Below are 15227 nucleotides of genomic sequence, written 5' to 3'. Positions count from 1 at the left end.
AGAATGACAAATATTTTTCAAAACACCCAGACATTGCAGTCAAGGTGCCTTACCATTAATATTGTCACTAGCAGTCAATCAGTAGCTAACCAATAAACAGAGCATCTCTTGATTTATTATAATCATGAACTGGAAAGCATTGAATTGTCGGTAACATCTCCCAGCTTAGCAGGAAAATTCCCTGTCTTTCTGTGTTGTGCACGGTATGCTTGAATTCGTCAACATGCAATATCTTGAGGCCAATTTTTTAACATTATGTTCAAGAGAGCAACAGCCTACCCTATTTTGTATCAAATAATCTTCTAAGATTTCCGAGCTTTTTGCCATATCAGGCTGGTCCCTTGCAGTTTGTATCAACCTTTTCTTACTCAGTGATAAAATCCGAGTTACCCTTCTGAACTTGGTAATTGGAGAAGTAAAAGGCAAGCAAAAGTGTTAAACTTCGGAGCCAAGGATTGATGGGGTAGTCGATAAGATGGCAGTTTCCTGTATATATCTGTTGGCTTCCCCCTTTGTATACAACTCGTTTCTGTTTAACCGCCACACATGATGCTCAGAAACACGATAAAGTGTACCCAATCGTCGCCTAAATACAGATTAAACAATACTATACGTACATTCATGAATTATCAACCACAGTTAAATAGCGCTGCTGCTCCTTCTGTGCTCTTTACGGTTCAGGATACAGCCAGGGTCATCACACTAAATAGGCCGAAGAAGCTCAATGCTCTAGACACCAAAATGTCGGAATCTATGTTCAAGACTTTAAATGAATTCGCTAAGAGCAGCACTACCAACTTAATCATTTTAAAATCATCCAATCAGCCACGGTCGTTCTGTGCCGGTGGTGATGTGGCTACTGTCGCAACAAACAATCTTAACAAAGAGTTTGCCAAATCTATCAAGTTTTTCACCGACGAATATTCTTTGAATTTTCAATTAGCAACTTATTTGAAGCCGATTGTCACGTTCATGGATGGTATCACGATGGGTGGTGGTGTTGGTCTATCTATTCATACGCCCTTTAGAATTGCCACTCAAAACACAAAGTGGGCCATGCCTGAGATGGACATAGGCTTTTTTCCAGATGTGGGTTCAACTTTTGCCCTCCCTAGAATCGTGACGTTAGCTAACTCAAACTCACAGATGGCTTTGTATCTATGTCTCACAGGAGAAATTATTAATGGAGCAGATGCGTATATGCTTGGTTTAGCATCACATTACGTTAGCAGTGAAAACCTAAACGCTTTGCAAAAAAGATTGGGTGAAATTAGCCCTCCTTTCAATAACGATTCGCAGTCTTCATATTTCTTTGAAATGGTCAACGAATCAATCAATGAATTTGTATCACCATTACCGAAAGATTATGTTTTCAAATATTCCAACGAGAAGCTCAACGTAATTGAAGTTTGTTTTAACTTGTCAAAAAATGGTACCATTGAGGACATAATTGATAACTTGAATCAATATGAAGGTCCGGTTGAGGGTAAGATTTTTGCACAAGAAATTAAAACAAAAATCTTAACGAAATCGCCATCCTCTCTGCAAATTTGCTTGAGATTGATGCAAGAGAACTCTAGAGATCACATAGAATCGGCTATCAAAAGAGACTTATACACAGCAGCTAATATGTGCATGAACCAGGATTCCTTAGTGGAATTTTCAGAAGCCACTAAGCATAAACTTATCGATAAGCAAAAGATCCCGTATCCATGGACCAAGAAGGAACAATTATTTGTATCTCAGTTGACATCTATCACGTCGCCTAAACCATCATTACCAATATCGCTACTAAGAAATACCTCGAATGTTACTTGGACCCAGTACCCCTATCACTCGAAATACCAATTGCCAACAGAACAGGAAATTGCTGCATATATTGAAAAGAGAACAAATGATGATACTAGCGTTAAAGTTACCGAGAATGAAGTAATAGATCACTTTGCCAATGCGATTCCTTCTAGAAGAGGGAAACTGGGCATTCAGTCACTATGTCAGCTTGTTTGTGAAAGAAAATGTGAAGAAGTCAACGATGGCTTGAGATGGAAATAAATCTAAACTAGCAGTCTGCAACTTGTAAAGGCTTGCACCCAAATGTTACGCCCATGTAAATAATAAAAGTCAAACATTTCGCTATACCGGTATATGAAGGCTTATTTAATAATATATAAATAGCTGTTACCATCTTCTCTTTCTTATAAGTATTCTGTCTAGAAAAGTAAAATGAGAAGGTCAAGTATAATAAATATGGTTCAGAGGAAAAAATGTGGAATTAAGTTGTCATCATCATTTCAAATATTTTCACCTTTAACTTTGTTCGGAGTTTTATTTCTTCAAGGCCTTTCTCCTATTCCTGACACCCTCCGCTAATAACTCCAGTACCTGTTCGGTGCTCTCCCAACCAATACAAGCATCAGTAACAGAACAACCATACTTCAATCCCTCTCTACCGCCTTCTTCAGGAATATCTTGTCTACCTTCGTTTATGTTGGATTCAATCATAACACCACAAAGACTATTTTCACCCTCCGTCAGTTGATCATAAATACATTTAGCGACCTTTGGTTGATTCCTGAAGTCTTTATTACTGTTACCGTGAGAGCAATCGATCATAATTCTTTTCTGTGAATCGTTGGTTAAACCTGCTTTCTCTAATTGCTTCTTGGTATTTTGGACACTTTCTTTGTCGAAGTTGGTACCGTTCTTACCACCTCTCAAGATTAGGAAAGTATCCTTGTTACCTTCAGTACCTACAATAGCAGTAACACCTGGCTTTGTAACAGAAAGAAAGTAGTGTTCGTGTGCAGCAGCTCTCATAGCATCGATGGCGACCTGCAAACCACCATCAGTACCATTTTTGAATCCAATAGGGAAAGAGAGACCGGATGCTAATTCTCTATGCAGTTGAGATTCAGTTGTTCTGGCACCGATGGCACCCAACGAGAAACAGTCACTTAAGAATTGTGGAGAAATAGTATCCAGCATTTCACCAGCAATGGGTAATTTTTCAACCAGCTTTATGAACATTTCCCTCGAAATTCGTAGACCTTTATTAATTTGAAAAGAGTTATTCATATCAGGGTCGTTAATCAAACCCTTCCAGCCTACAGTGGTTCTTGGCTTTTCTAAGTAAGCTCTCATAATAATCAATAGTTCCTTTGATAGCTTTTCTGAGATTTTAGACAATCTGTCGGCGTAATCGTAAGCAGCTTTGGGATCGTGTAAGGAACATGGACCGATGACGATTACTAAACGGTCATCTTTACCATTCAAAATATCACAAACGGAGTCTCTTGCTCTGACAATGTTTTCTTCACCTTTGGCAGAAATTGGGAATTCATGTTGAAGCAGATCTGGAGGGGTTAATGGATCATATCCCTTGATTCTCCAGTCTTCTAAACGTTTTCTGTCGCCAGCATGATCGTTTTTAATGAACATAATGCTTAATAGTAATTTGATTGTGTATCTTGATGATATATAAAACCTAAATAAGCAACAGTTAATGTCATTCGGATATAAGTATAGAGAAAAATAATGAGAGAAAATGCTGTTACTTATAACATATGTATGTACATATTTTAGCTGGGGTGAACATCCATTCCGATGTGACTAATACTCTCTACCACTGAAAAAAACTTCAAAGAAAAAAAGAAAAAAAGAGGCTGCTTTAGTAAAATGTCATAATTAACGAACAAGTTTGAAAAAAGAAAAGCAGTAGCAGTCGTTTTCAGCGGCTAAGTATGACGATTTATGACGGTCAATTCGAAATTAAAAGACATCACAACATAGGTTGATCAAACAGAGGCAACATAGAAAATGACAGCAAGTTTTACAGCAACCACCAGATTCTTTACGAGGAGGAGGCTGCTGAACATAAATCGGTTGTTGCTGTGGGGCATACTGCATATTTTGATGGTGTCTCATTGTACCTGTTTTAAATTGAGTTACTTGGCAGTTAAAAATGGATGATAGTTGCGTGAACAGATAAATTATTCAACCTACCAATCCAACTTCGAAACATTTAAATATAACTGAATATTGACAAGGGGCAAATCGAAAAGGAGAAAACGAAAATTGACCTTGTATAACTCTTATATAGAATTATCCTTATTTCCTTGCCGTTCTTTCTTTTTTCAGGGTATCGCTACAAGCAAGAGGCTGTGCATTCCCAAGCCAAGAAAAAAATGGAAAGAGGGTTAAAAGTGTCAAAAAAGAGGTCCTACCCGGATTCGAACCGGGGTTGTCCGGATCAAAACCGAAAGTGATAACCACTACACTATAGGACCTTAAAATGGACGGTTTGTTTTCTTTATAGATTAATTGTGTCAAGGAAAAAATAAGAAAAAATGAGAGACTTAATAGGGTAGACCCTTGAATTTGATAAATATGCGACTTTGAAAATGAATTTTGGCCAAAAAGTCTTGTGAAAAATGTTAGAATAAAAGTCAACTACCGTCTTTCGAATAGTATTGGCATTACTAGTGTATTATCAATCTTAGCGTTTCAACTTCCCCCAAAATTCGATGACTCTTTCTCGATCGTTATGTCGCCTTCTTACACAGTATATGATAATATAGAAGTAGTGCGAATATTACTCGAAAGAGGAGAGTCGGTTCTCATTCCTACAATCTTTTAGTATTTACTGTCGGATTAAGTGATTACTACTCTACATTTATTCGTATAAATTGGAGTAGACAAATTCTAATATTAGAATTTCCTGCACTAGTAAGATTAAGATCTATTAATTGATAAGAATTTAGTATATAAGAAGATGAGTTATCACCAAAAGCTTGTCATCAATGTTCCCAGTGATGTCTAAACCATTGGGTTTAATATAACCAATCAGCGTATGTTTTATATACCTCTCTTATATGATTTAAGAAAGAACGACTTATTCTTAATTATTACAACTTACTAAACCACTAATTATCAACAGTTCCTGTATACATAATAATATTACATAAATTGACAATGGAAACCCAATAAATATCTCAGAATTCACCCATTCCTCAGTATGCGATTGTTTACAGCTACTTTTCTGTAAAACAAGAAGGGAAATTTATTCGAAAAAAACAAGATCTGAATAAAATCAGCCTCGATAGTTGTAAACTCAAAAGAGTAAAAAGATAATGAAGGATGCGAGGTTCGAACTCGCGCGGACAACCGTCCAACAGATCTTAAGTCTGCCGCCTTAGACCACTCGGCCAACCCTCCATGAAAAATCTTAATGAAGATAAATCATTAACATTACATACCTCCATAGTACAATACATCATTCTAAACGGTCATAAAACACATATAAAACAACCTTATAAGAAACGAACAGATTGAACAACAAAGAGAAAACTCTGAGATAATTGTGGAGTTTGATGTAATTGTTGGGATTCCATTTTTTATAAGGCAATAATGTTGGAATAAGTGATTACCACTATACATTTATTCATATAAATTGTTGTAGTTGATGACGAACATTCTTTAACATGATACTAATGATGTTGAGTAAATTAATACTAACATTCTTATGGTGATACCAATTTAAATGGAGTAGGGAAATTCTAATTATAGAATTTCCTGCACTAATAAGATAAAGATCTATTAATTGTCCAGAACTTAGTATATAAGAAGATGAGTTAACACTAAATTCTTATCATCAACACTCTGATTTATGTCTGAACCTTTTGGTTTAATTGAGATAATAGTGGAGTTTGATGTAATTGTTGGGATTCCATTTTTTATAAGGCAATAATATTAAGTATGTAGATATACTAGAAGTTCTCCTCAGGGATTTAGGAATCCATAAAAGGGAATCTGCAATTCTACACAATTCTATAAACATTATTATCATCGTTTTATATGTTCTTATTCATTGATCCTATTACATTATCAATCCTTGCGTTTCAGCTTCCACTAGTTTAGATGACTATATCTCATCATTTGCGTCATCTTCTAACACCGTATATGATAATATACTAGTAATATGACTACTAGTTAGTAGATGATAGTTGATTTATATTACAACATTAATACACCCAATCAGCGTGTGTTTTATATACCTCTCTTATATAGATTAAGAAGGAACGACTATTCTTAATTATTACAACTTACTAAACTACTAATTATCAACAAATAATATTAGGTATGTAGATATACTAGAAGTTCTCCTCAGGGATTTACGAATCTATAAAAGGGAATCTGCAATTCTACATAATTCTATAAACATTATTATCATCGTTTTATATGTTCTTATTCATTTATCCTATTACATTATCAATCCTTGCGTTTCAGCTTCCACTAATTTAGATGACTATATCTCATCATTTGCGTCATCTTCTAACACCGTATATGATAATGTACTAGTAATATGACTACTAGTTGATAGACGATAGTTGATTTTCATTTCAACAAGATGATAGTTGATTTATATTACAACAGTACGACAATTAGATGTTGTCAAGACAAGCATTGTTTCAGCCGTATGATGTATATGAGAAGTGTCGTTCGATACTGTATCATTGTATACGTAAGCGACGTGACTCAACTGGAAGAAATGACAGAGGAAAATTTCCTGAGGAATTTCAAAACCATATTCATGGGCCGATTAGAATCTTTATTGTTCTGCCTCACATCAGCAAAGGCAAACAAGAAAAGCCCAGCAGAAGTCGTCACGTAGCTAGAGGAATTGCTGTGAAAATTGCTAGATAATTTTTCCCTTTTGGTCCTGATTCGCCCCCTTTCCTTTCCCTTCCTCATCATTTTGGTATAAGATCTAATTTCTTGCAACAATGTTCGAATCTGTCAACTTGGATGTAAATTCCCCAGAAGATAAGGAACTGGCTAAAGTTTTGTCCCCACCGGGTAGTTATCTTTCTCCAGCTTCACTCGACAGTAGTTCATCGTTCACGAATAGTGGAACTTCGACTAGTTGCTTTGAACCAAAAAGTAATCTACCCTCTTTATCATTTTTAAATGCTAGAGCGGGATCTTTAGGTGGCATTTTTAATCATAATCAGATGACCTCACCGTCTAGTTCGAATGTCAGAAGTGAAAATGTTGAATTAATTAAGAATAATAATGATAGCAATAATGAAAATACAGACCACCCTAATACTTCACAGCAAAAAGATAGTGAACATTCCTCTTTGACTCCAAATTCTGCTGTAACTTCAACTGTTACAGATAAAAAAGGCAATACAGTCAAACGAAAATACTCCAGGAATGGTTGCTCTGAGTGTAAGAGACGAAGAATGAAATGTGATGAAACCAAACCGACTTGTTGGCAATGTGCAAGATTGAATCGTCATTGTATTTACGTTTTAAATCCCAAGAATAAGAAAAGAAGAACCTCTAACGCTCAAAAAGTGAAGGAGTTTGGAAAACACAGCATCAATCTCGATAACGATCATTTCAGTGATCGCAAACGTCAGCATTCGTCTTGCAAAGTTGAAAAGAAAAAAGCAGTACGATCAGATTTACAAGATGACGCTACGAACGCTAAGCATATTTTAGATAGTACCAAGAGCGTCCCTCTGGATGAAATAGAATCTTTAGAGATCCCAAACTTTGATCTTACTACCACAATGAATGGATATGACGTCAATTTGTTAATGCAAAACTTAAATGATATGGTTAATATGAAGCTTCATGACTCTTATTTATTGAATGAAGAACTGAAAGGATTAGATTTACCTGACTTGGATATTCCTGAACTTTTACCTGCACCGAATTCCAACAGTAGTGTTCCTATATCCTTTCTGGTGAATAATGTAATAACTTTCAACACAAAACTAAGCACTTTCAAATTGGGCGGCATTCACGATAAGTATCTAAAGATTTTTTATTATGATTGTTTAGATTCTATTGCGCCCTTTTTTCAAAACCAAGGAAACCCTTTGAGAGATATCTTACTCTCATTCGCAAAAAATGAGGCCTATCTCTTATCCTCTATATTAGCTACAGGAGCATCTATAGCGTATAGAAAATCCAGTGACTTAGAGGATGAGCGGAATTACTGTGCATACCTTTCACATTGTCTGAGTCTCTTAGGAGAACAATTCAAGAATGAGTCAAACGTTCTAAATAGAATAGAACCTATTATTCTAACAGTAATCATGCTTGCATGGGATTGCATCTACTCTATGAATTCCCAATGGAGGTCTCACTTAAAGGGGGTCACAGACCTTTTTAAGAAAATTAGTACCGGGAACTCCTCGAAAGTGCTTAACGTTGCAAAATGTTGGTTCAAAGTTATGGAAACATTTGCCAGCATAAGCACGGTATTCGGTGGATCTCTCATTGACAATAACGATCTAGATGCGATTTTTGACCCGTATGATTACCAATACGTTGACTCATTAAAATTCTTAAATATCATGACTCCTCTAAATGAATTCAATCTTTTGAGAGGCCATAAAGAGGATTTTGATCTCGTCATCAAGGAAGTATTCAAATCGCTCAATACCATTAGGTTGACAGAGAAATCCTATTCTTCAAAAGAAGGAGGTCTGTTCACTGAGAAATTAGATTACTTGCTTTTGTCGTCTCAGACTTCATCCGAAAAGTTCAAAGATCGCATATCATATTTCAATACCCAGAAAATTCTTGTGGAAATTGATAAGCAACTAGATTACGAGTTTATTGACAAATCTGGAATTATTCCTTCAAGCAATCAATCACACCCTAAAATTAGTAATATTCATGATAATGCCATTGATATAGTGACCTTAAAAAACGGCGAGGAAATTGCCATTAGCTGGTATGATATTTCTCACCAAACTCAAGTTTTATCGTTTTTATTAATTGTACTATTAAAACTTTTGGGTATACCGAAAGAATCAACCACTATTCAACAAGTAGTCAAAAGGATCATGTCTTTTTTCAAGTTCTTAGATAGTGATTCACCTCCGCAAAATTCAAGGACCTGCTATTGTAATTTTGCAGTATTGATTGCTGGTTTGAATGCAATGGACGAGGAAACAAGAGCAATTGTTAAAAGATACTATAAGATCAATGGTGGAAAATTCCAAAGACTTACAGAACATAATCTGAATAGACTAGAGAAGGTCTGGTATGGCAAAAATCAAAACTACAAGTTGGAAGAACAAGATGTGCTAACATGGTAGTTACCTATTTACTTAGTAAATTTGTTAGTTGATAGATATGTAGCTCGTGGATGGAAAAATTACATTGACACATAAAAAGTCCGAAAATTATTCCTTTTTTTGTAGCCCTGCGACAAAATATACGCCGCTGCTGTGCCTTCTTTTTCTCTAGAATGAGACCTTTCAAAAAAGAACTATTAGAAAGGTTTGTTATCAAATATTAAAATAACTATTAAAGTGATACAAATATATATATAGATGACGACGGGTATAAAAAGCTGGTTTCTAATCATCAACTATACGTTCCTTGATTAAAATGCACTAAGCAAAATACTGTTGGGACAGTAGAAATTGCTTGACGAGATGGATTGAATGGATCCATCAGATTAAAAAATGAGTCTAGAATTGCACTTTATATGATAGAAAATAAAAATTCGACAAGAAAGGGTGGACAATTTAACGAACCAAAATAGCGAAACGTTGGGAGAATAAAACAAAAAATGATAAAAATTGAAGATGGAGTCAAAATAATCTTGTCGAATAATCAATAAAGACACTTTAATCCATTTATAGGAAGAGTTTTGAAGAAATAGGAAATTCTCCAAAGATGATTGGAAGAAAGAAGAAAAGGACACATAACTGGCATGACAATTGATCTATTCTTCAGACTTCTTAGACTTCTTAGATTTCTTGCTCTTTTTGGACTTCTTAGACTTCTTGTCTTTACCCAACTTTGGTGTGGCAGCAGGCCTTGGGCTGGCAATAGGAGCTTTTGGAGCCATTACAGCTTCAGCATCACGAGCACCGAAGTGGTAGCCTAATTTTTCAGCACCGAAATGGTTGGCAATTGGAACTAATAAGGTTGGAATGAAACACATCAAAATAAGATCGATGATACCGTAGAAAATACCAGCAGAGTCTGGTTGCAAAACGTTACCTCCGTCAGTGATACCGAAACAAGTTGGGTAAGCAATAATCCACAAGAACATGATAATGCTGAAGAAAATAAGGAATGTCAATCTGATATCGTTATCTCTTTGCTTGACCAAGTTGTAACTGGTGGTCATAACACTGATACTAACGACAATAGCAGCACCAATACCGAAGGTGTAGTAACCCCATTTGTAAGTGGAGTGAACACAAGCAGCAATCAACCAACAGACAGTGAAAAATTCAGTAATACAAACGTTGAAAGCCATTTGCCAAAATGGAGTACCAGCTAGCATACAGATTTGAACAATCGGCCATGGCAAAGCTAAGAACCAACCAACGTATCTAGAGTAGAAGATTTGTCTGTAACCTGGGTGTTCCTTTTGAGTAGATGTTTGGACATGGTTGTACTTAGCCCTAACGGGAATCCAACCCAAGTTGGAGGCCATGGTGAAGTAAGCAATACACATGAAGAAGTTTGGAGCAATACCGGTTAGGTAGAAGAACCTGTCATTAACTGGCTTTCTGAACATTAAGAATGTTAAAATTAAACCGAATAGTAGGTAACAACAGAAACATGTCCAGAACCAATCGGAACCACGACTGGTGATGTGGAAATCCGCACCGGTTGGGGGGTTGATCTTGATGGCTTCGTTACCACCTCTTTTAATTAAAGTTTCAAAGGTAGACATTGTTTTTTTTTTCTTTTGTTCCGTAGGTTAAAGGAAAAGGATTAGATATTAAGTGAGTATTAGGTATTAGTTAAAATTAAAGCAAAAAATTAATGTTAAAATAGGGTCAAAAAATTGGGAATGTAGAGAAAGAAAAGGCTATTGGAATAATAATGCTCTTGCTCGAGAAATCTTCTTTTATTATTCTTTTTTTTCACAATGTTTCTTAACAATAAGGACAAAAGACAGTGACAACGATCTAAGAGGAAAAAGTAAGTTTAATTAAAGATAAAGAGAAGAAACTGGAAGGGGAAAGAAGTAATAATAAGAAATGGGAAAGGATTAGATATATTTTCCCAAGTCAGCGAAAAAGACATTACTTATAAATGAAGAAACCAGGTGAAGAGATCCTCTGTTTTACGAAGACCGTATTTATACATTTCCCTTCATGTCCATGTGTGATAAATTGGAAATCCATTTCTTAGATTGAACAGCTTTTTCTGACATCCTTGTGCAGTCGTTACTGCGATTATTTACATCTTTACTGATTCGTATGAGTGTTTATTTCTGTTTTACCTTTTTTGTCCAGGAAACCTAGAGATGCCGATTTTCGGTTAACAAAAAAGTCCTGGTGAGGGAAAAAAAACGCTATATTTTTCTGCTTACTGCACTAAGAACTAGCCGGAGAAAATTAAACTGAGGAAGGGATAGTACAGATGACGACGAAGAAGATTAGGTAAAAAAGTAAAGGGAGGCAAGATGGTGACAAGTAGCTCTTTTTTATTACCTTTTTCATTTACCCATTACCGTAAACTGATATATTTCTCAAAGGAGAAATAGCAAAGTGGTTGAGGTTTGGGTCTCCTAAAAAACGGACTACAATTGTTAGTTGCGTCTTTCTCTCGAAGCATTAATTCCCTCCATCATCTCCTCACTATTACCGGCATAATTTTTTTTTCAACTCCGTTGTTGAATTACGTATTTCTTTTTATGGTAAGCGCTAAGATGAACAGCACTGGAAGGCGAAATTTGAATGCGTAGCATTGGACATGACTGTTCGTTCAGCATTCACTTAACTTGCAGCCTCAGTAGACTTTGGCCTGCTTTACTCTTCTAATGTAAGACACAATGAGTAAAATACTGACCCCCTTCTAGTGGTAAAATGTGCTGATTGCATATCTGACTAAGTTTTTTTTTTAAGCGCCCTTGTCTCGAGGAAAAAAAAAAAAGGGAGGCCGTTGGCGGCAGTTGCTTCCATTACGTTAGGTTAAAACAGAAGAGGTTAAAACAGAAGAGGTTACTTACGGGCCGCTACTAGCATCTTGCTCTTGTCAATATATCCAACTAATCATAGAAGTTAATTAACTTAGTTTCAGAGTACCTAGCTAAACCAAAGAGTGTGTTGTTTTGCTGTTTTCCTTTTCGACACTATCATTCTCTCTTGAGCCATCGGAAAGAATAAAGATGAAAGAAGGAAATCTCAAAATATAGCAGAAATCTACTGTTACCCTCGCATTATGCCCATTTCTTCTAACATCTTTTTTTTACGCAATGCAGCAACGATGGATTAAGGCCGCCTGGAACAAGATTGAGAAGAGATGAAAAGACGTTTCTTTCAGTAATAACTAAGTGTTTCACTCTTTTTAAAATACTTTACTTATATAGAAAAAAGATAGGGATTTACAATGTTGATTATTACACGCAGCATCTAGTGTATACTTTTATGTTCCGAATGCCCCGTTATTACCCAATGAAGCAAATTAATACGGTCTTTTTATAAAGCTGTGCTTCTTTTTCGGGGTAGTTGTTCCGGGAAATCCGTAGATGGGAACAAGAAGAGCAATGAAACCCTTTTTAAATAATCCGAAAGTCTGGTAAATTGAAAAAAAAAAGCGCAAATGGCGGCGGGCCAAATGCAAAAGTCGCCCAAAAAATGAGATACCTTACCGCGTTCCAAAAACAAATAAACAAATAGAGCAACCAATCTGCGTGGAAAGCGAACCAAAAATGCACGGGAGGGTTATGAGTCCAGGTTATTCTTCTTCGCTTAGTTCCTATACGGAACCTAAAATGCAAAAGGAAAGACGAAGTACTGTTCTGGGATGCATGCTTTCTCTATATTTTCTCTTTTCTCGTAGCGGCATGGACATTTAAAAACATAATTAGGAAATTTGAGCGTGCCGGTGTACTTTAAACTCTTCGCCGGTACTGCTTTTGTTATGTATTGCTGCTTTAATAGCTTGGCAGGGTTCGTATCTTGAATAGGAGTATTTTTTTTTCTTGACTGGGCATTTGAGTTTCAAGCGTTCTTTTCCTAGTCTTTTGTTTGTAAGTTATAAGTGGATCGTCTTTGTTGCCGACGCCAATGTACAGACCTGCATTGCTAGAAAGAATCGATTCCATTAAGAAATTAAAGACTTCTCCAGAGTAAACAAAAGCTGTCTTGTCTATATAACGAGTGTTCTATTCGAAAAGACAGAAAAGTGTGTTATTTATCTTTACATGTCGAATGCAAGAAAATATTTATTTATTATTGCTAGTGCTTTAAAAAAAACGGCGCAATTAAATTACGAATGCTAATTAATCTCATTGTCTTCTTCTTCCCTTTTGTATTTTTTTTTATATTTTTCTTGTTTATTGGGGAATACACCTTTAAGATATAAGAAAAAAACTAATGAAGCAGTAGAGAAACAATAAAAAGAGTGTTGATAACTGGAATGATTCCTAAATCCAGTTAACCTGATAATTGTAGGCCACTATTCCTAGCCAAAAAGAGAGGGGCCCCATACTTTCGCTCTTGCGCAATGATAAATATCCCTCTTAGTAAGGCACATTCACCGTGCTTATCCTTGTCCAGCTAAACATGGAAGTTAAACATGAAGAAAATTAACAAATATTGCATAATGGGCTTGTTTGTCATTTTGCTTGTAGCTTCTCCCCTTTTGACTGAAACATTACTAATGTTACTACCATTGCCGCTCAGCACGAATGGTTACCCGTTCTGTAGGCCTGTCTTAGTAAAAAATTAATAATTCTGCGGGGCTGCACCTATTCTGTGTATTCACAAGCCTTAGCTTCGTTAGTAAACCCCTTTCGCACGATTGGCAGGCTCATTCTTTGTAAAGACAATATATATAAAAGTTGACAGAAAGCAGCATTACCACTATGTTTTACTATTATATTTTCATTGTTTATCTCTAAAACTGTTCCTAACATTCCAGAGAATTATATAACAAAAGACTTCCTACCTCCCTCCTTCCTTATCAAAAAAAGAACTAATTCAACACAATGCCAAGAGTAGCTATCATCATTTACACACTATACGGGCATGTTGCTGCCACAGCTGAGGCTGAAAAGAAGGGTATCGAAGCCGCTGGTGGCTCTGCTGATATTTATCAGGTTGAGGAAACTTTGTCTCCGGAAGTTGTCAAGGCCCTTGGTGGTGCCCCAAAGCCAAATTATCCAATTGCCACCCAAGATACATTAACTGAATATGATGCTTTCCTGTTTGGTATTCCAACCAGATTCGGTAACTTCCCTGCTCAGTGGAAGGCCTTCTGGGACCGTACTGGTGGATTATGGGCAAAAGGTGCTCTACATGGTAAGGTCGCTGGTTGCTTCGTCTCCACGGGAACTGGTGGTGGTAATGAAGCTACTATCATGAACTCTTTATCTACTTTGGCTCATCATGGTATTATTTTTGTCCCATTGGGTTACAAGAATGTTTTTGCCGAGTTGACTAATATGGATGAAGTTCATGGCGGTTCCGCATGGGGTGCAGGTACCATTGCTGGAAGTGACGGTTCAAGGTCTCCTTCCGCCTTGGAATTGCAAGTACACGAAATTCAAGGTAAGACCTTTTACGAAACCGTTGCAAAGTTTTGAATTACTATTGAAGTATTACCTTAAGTTGACTGTGGTTCCTATCCTATATACAAAAAAGACTCTACTGTGAGATTTTCCAGTAGTATTTTGATGGTGAATAACCGCTATGGTGTACATTTATATATTTTTGGAATATATACATACTTTGAGTACTATAATTTCCTCAGACATTTCTTGAAAGTATTCACAGGAACATAAATTGTAGTATACAAGGAGAGAAGCGGCAGGAGAAAGAAAAGAAGACCTGAATATTTACTTCTTGATCAATTCCAAGTTAACTCCATTAATGGAAGGCTTGATATTTTTATTTTCGACTTGCAATTCTGCACATGTTCTTAGATCTTGCAAGAACCCTAAACAGTTTTCATTGATAGTTCTATTACCCATATTATCACGAATGCATTGATCGTATTTTTTCATTGGCTCACTACATTGACTCATGATACTTTTCACACTGGGCACTTTCTCTCTGATGCATGCGGATAATGTTAGTCTTCCATCTTGGCACTTTCCAGGATTCTTCTCATTATCTCTTATGCACTTATGATACTGCAAAAACTCTTGTGGGCAATTTGCTACAACGTCTTCTATAACAATCTCATCCAAAATATCAGACATCTTTCTTTACCTTTCTTTGATCTAT

At 36.2% G+C, this 15227-nt stretch overlaps 7 protein-coding genes and 2 non-coding genes across 9 annotated transcripts; 3 read left to right on the top strand and 6 right to left on the bottom strand.

The window, feature by feature from the left end:
* Window positions 1–549: 549 nt before the first annotated feature.
* EHD3 (mitochondrial 37S ribosomal protein mS47) lies at window positions 550–2052 on the top strand (the record flags this gene model as incomplete). The annotated part of the gene is made up of 1 exon (XM_056226800.1): window positions 550–2052. One exon carries the CDS (start codon window positions 550–552, stop codon window positions 2050–2052), a length of 1503 nt encoding a protein of 500 aa, XP_056081040.1.
* Window positions 2053–2325: 273 nt separating this feature from the next.
* Window positions 2326–3438, bottom strand: ARO3 (3-deoxy-7-phosphoheptulonate synthase ARO3; the record flags this gene model as incomplete). Its single annotated transcript, XM_056226799.1, has 1 exon — window positions 2326–3438. The coding sequence occupies one exon, from the start codon at window positions 3436–3438 to the stop codon at window positions 2326–2328; it is 1113 nt and encodes a 370-aa protein (XP_056081039.1).
* Window positions 3439–3768: 330 nt separating this feature from the next.
* On the bottom strand, window positions 3769–3924 carry CPP3 (cysteine-rich palmitoylated domain-containing protein CPP3; the record flags this gene model as incomplete). Its single annotated transcript, XM_056226798.1, has 1 exon — window positions 3769–3924. One exon carries the CDS (start codon window positions 3922–3924, stop codon window positions 3769–3771), a length of 156 nt encoding a protein of 51 aa, XP_056081038.1.
* Window positions 3925–4214: 290 nt separating this feature from the next.
* Smki_4.trna8Q lies at window positions 4215–4286 on the bottom strand. Its single transcript has one exon. It is a non-coding gene; the product is annotated as a tRNA-Gln (tRNA).
* An 844-nt stretch (window positions 4287–5130) lies between these two features.
* Window positions 5131–5214, bottom strand: Smki_4.trna7L. Its single transcript has one exon. It is a non-coding gene; the product is annotated as a tRNA-Leu (tRNA).
* Window positions 5215–6782: 1568 nt separating this feature from the next.
* On the top strand, window positions 6783–9119 carry LYS14 (Lys14p; the record flags this gene model as incomplete). Its single annotated transcript, XM_056226797.1, has 1 exon — window positions 6783–9119. The coding sequence occupies one exon, from the start codon at window positions 6783–6785 to the stop codon at window positions 9117–9119; it is 2337 nt and encodes a 778-aa protein (XP_056081037.1).
* Window positions 9120–9754: 635 nt separating this feature from the next.
* Window positions 9755–10720, bottom strand: MRH1 (Mrh1p; the record flags this gene model as incomplete). Its single annotated transcript, XM_056226796.1, has 1 exon — window positions 9755–10720. One exon carries the CDS (start codon window positions 10718–10720, stop codon window positions 9755–9757), a length of 966 nt encoding a protein of 321 aa, XP_056081036.1.
* Window positions 10721–13987: 3267 nt separating this feature from the next.
* Window positions 13988–14584, top strand: PST2 (flavodoxin-like fold family protein; the record flags this gene model as incomplete). Its single annotated transcript, XM_056226795.1, has 1 exon — window positions 13988–14584. The coding sequence occupies one exon, from the start codon at window positions 13988–13990 to the stop codon at window positions 14582–14584; it is 597 nt and encodes a 198-aa protein (XP_056081035.1).
* A 252-nt stretch (window positions 14585–14836) lies between these two features.
* On the bottom strand, window positions 14837–15202 carry MIX14 (Mix14p; the record flags this gene model as incomplete). Its single annotated transcript, XM_056226794.1, has 1 exon — window positions 14837–15202. The coding sequence occupies one exon, from the start codon at window positions 15200–15202 to the stop codon at window positions 14837–14839; it is 366 nt and encodes a 121-aa protein (XP_056081034.1).
* Window positions 15203–15227: the final 25 nt, after the last annotated feature.

Source organism: Saccharomyces mikatae (assembly GCF_947241705.1).
Source record: "Saccharomyces mikatae IFO 1815 strain IFO1815 genome assembly, chromosome: 4".
NCBI lineage: Eukaryota > Fungi > Ascomycota > Saccharomycetes > Saccharomycetales > Saccharomycetaceae > Saccharomyces > Saccharomyces mikatae.
The sequence above is the reverse complement of the archived record's forward strand: the minus strand, read 5'-3'. Positions and strand labels throughout refer to the sequence as shown.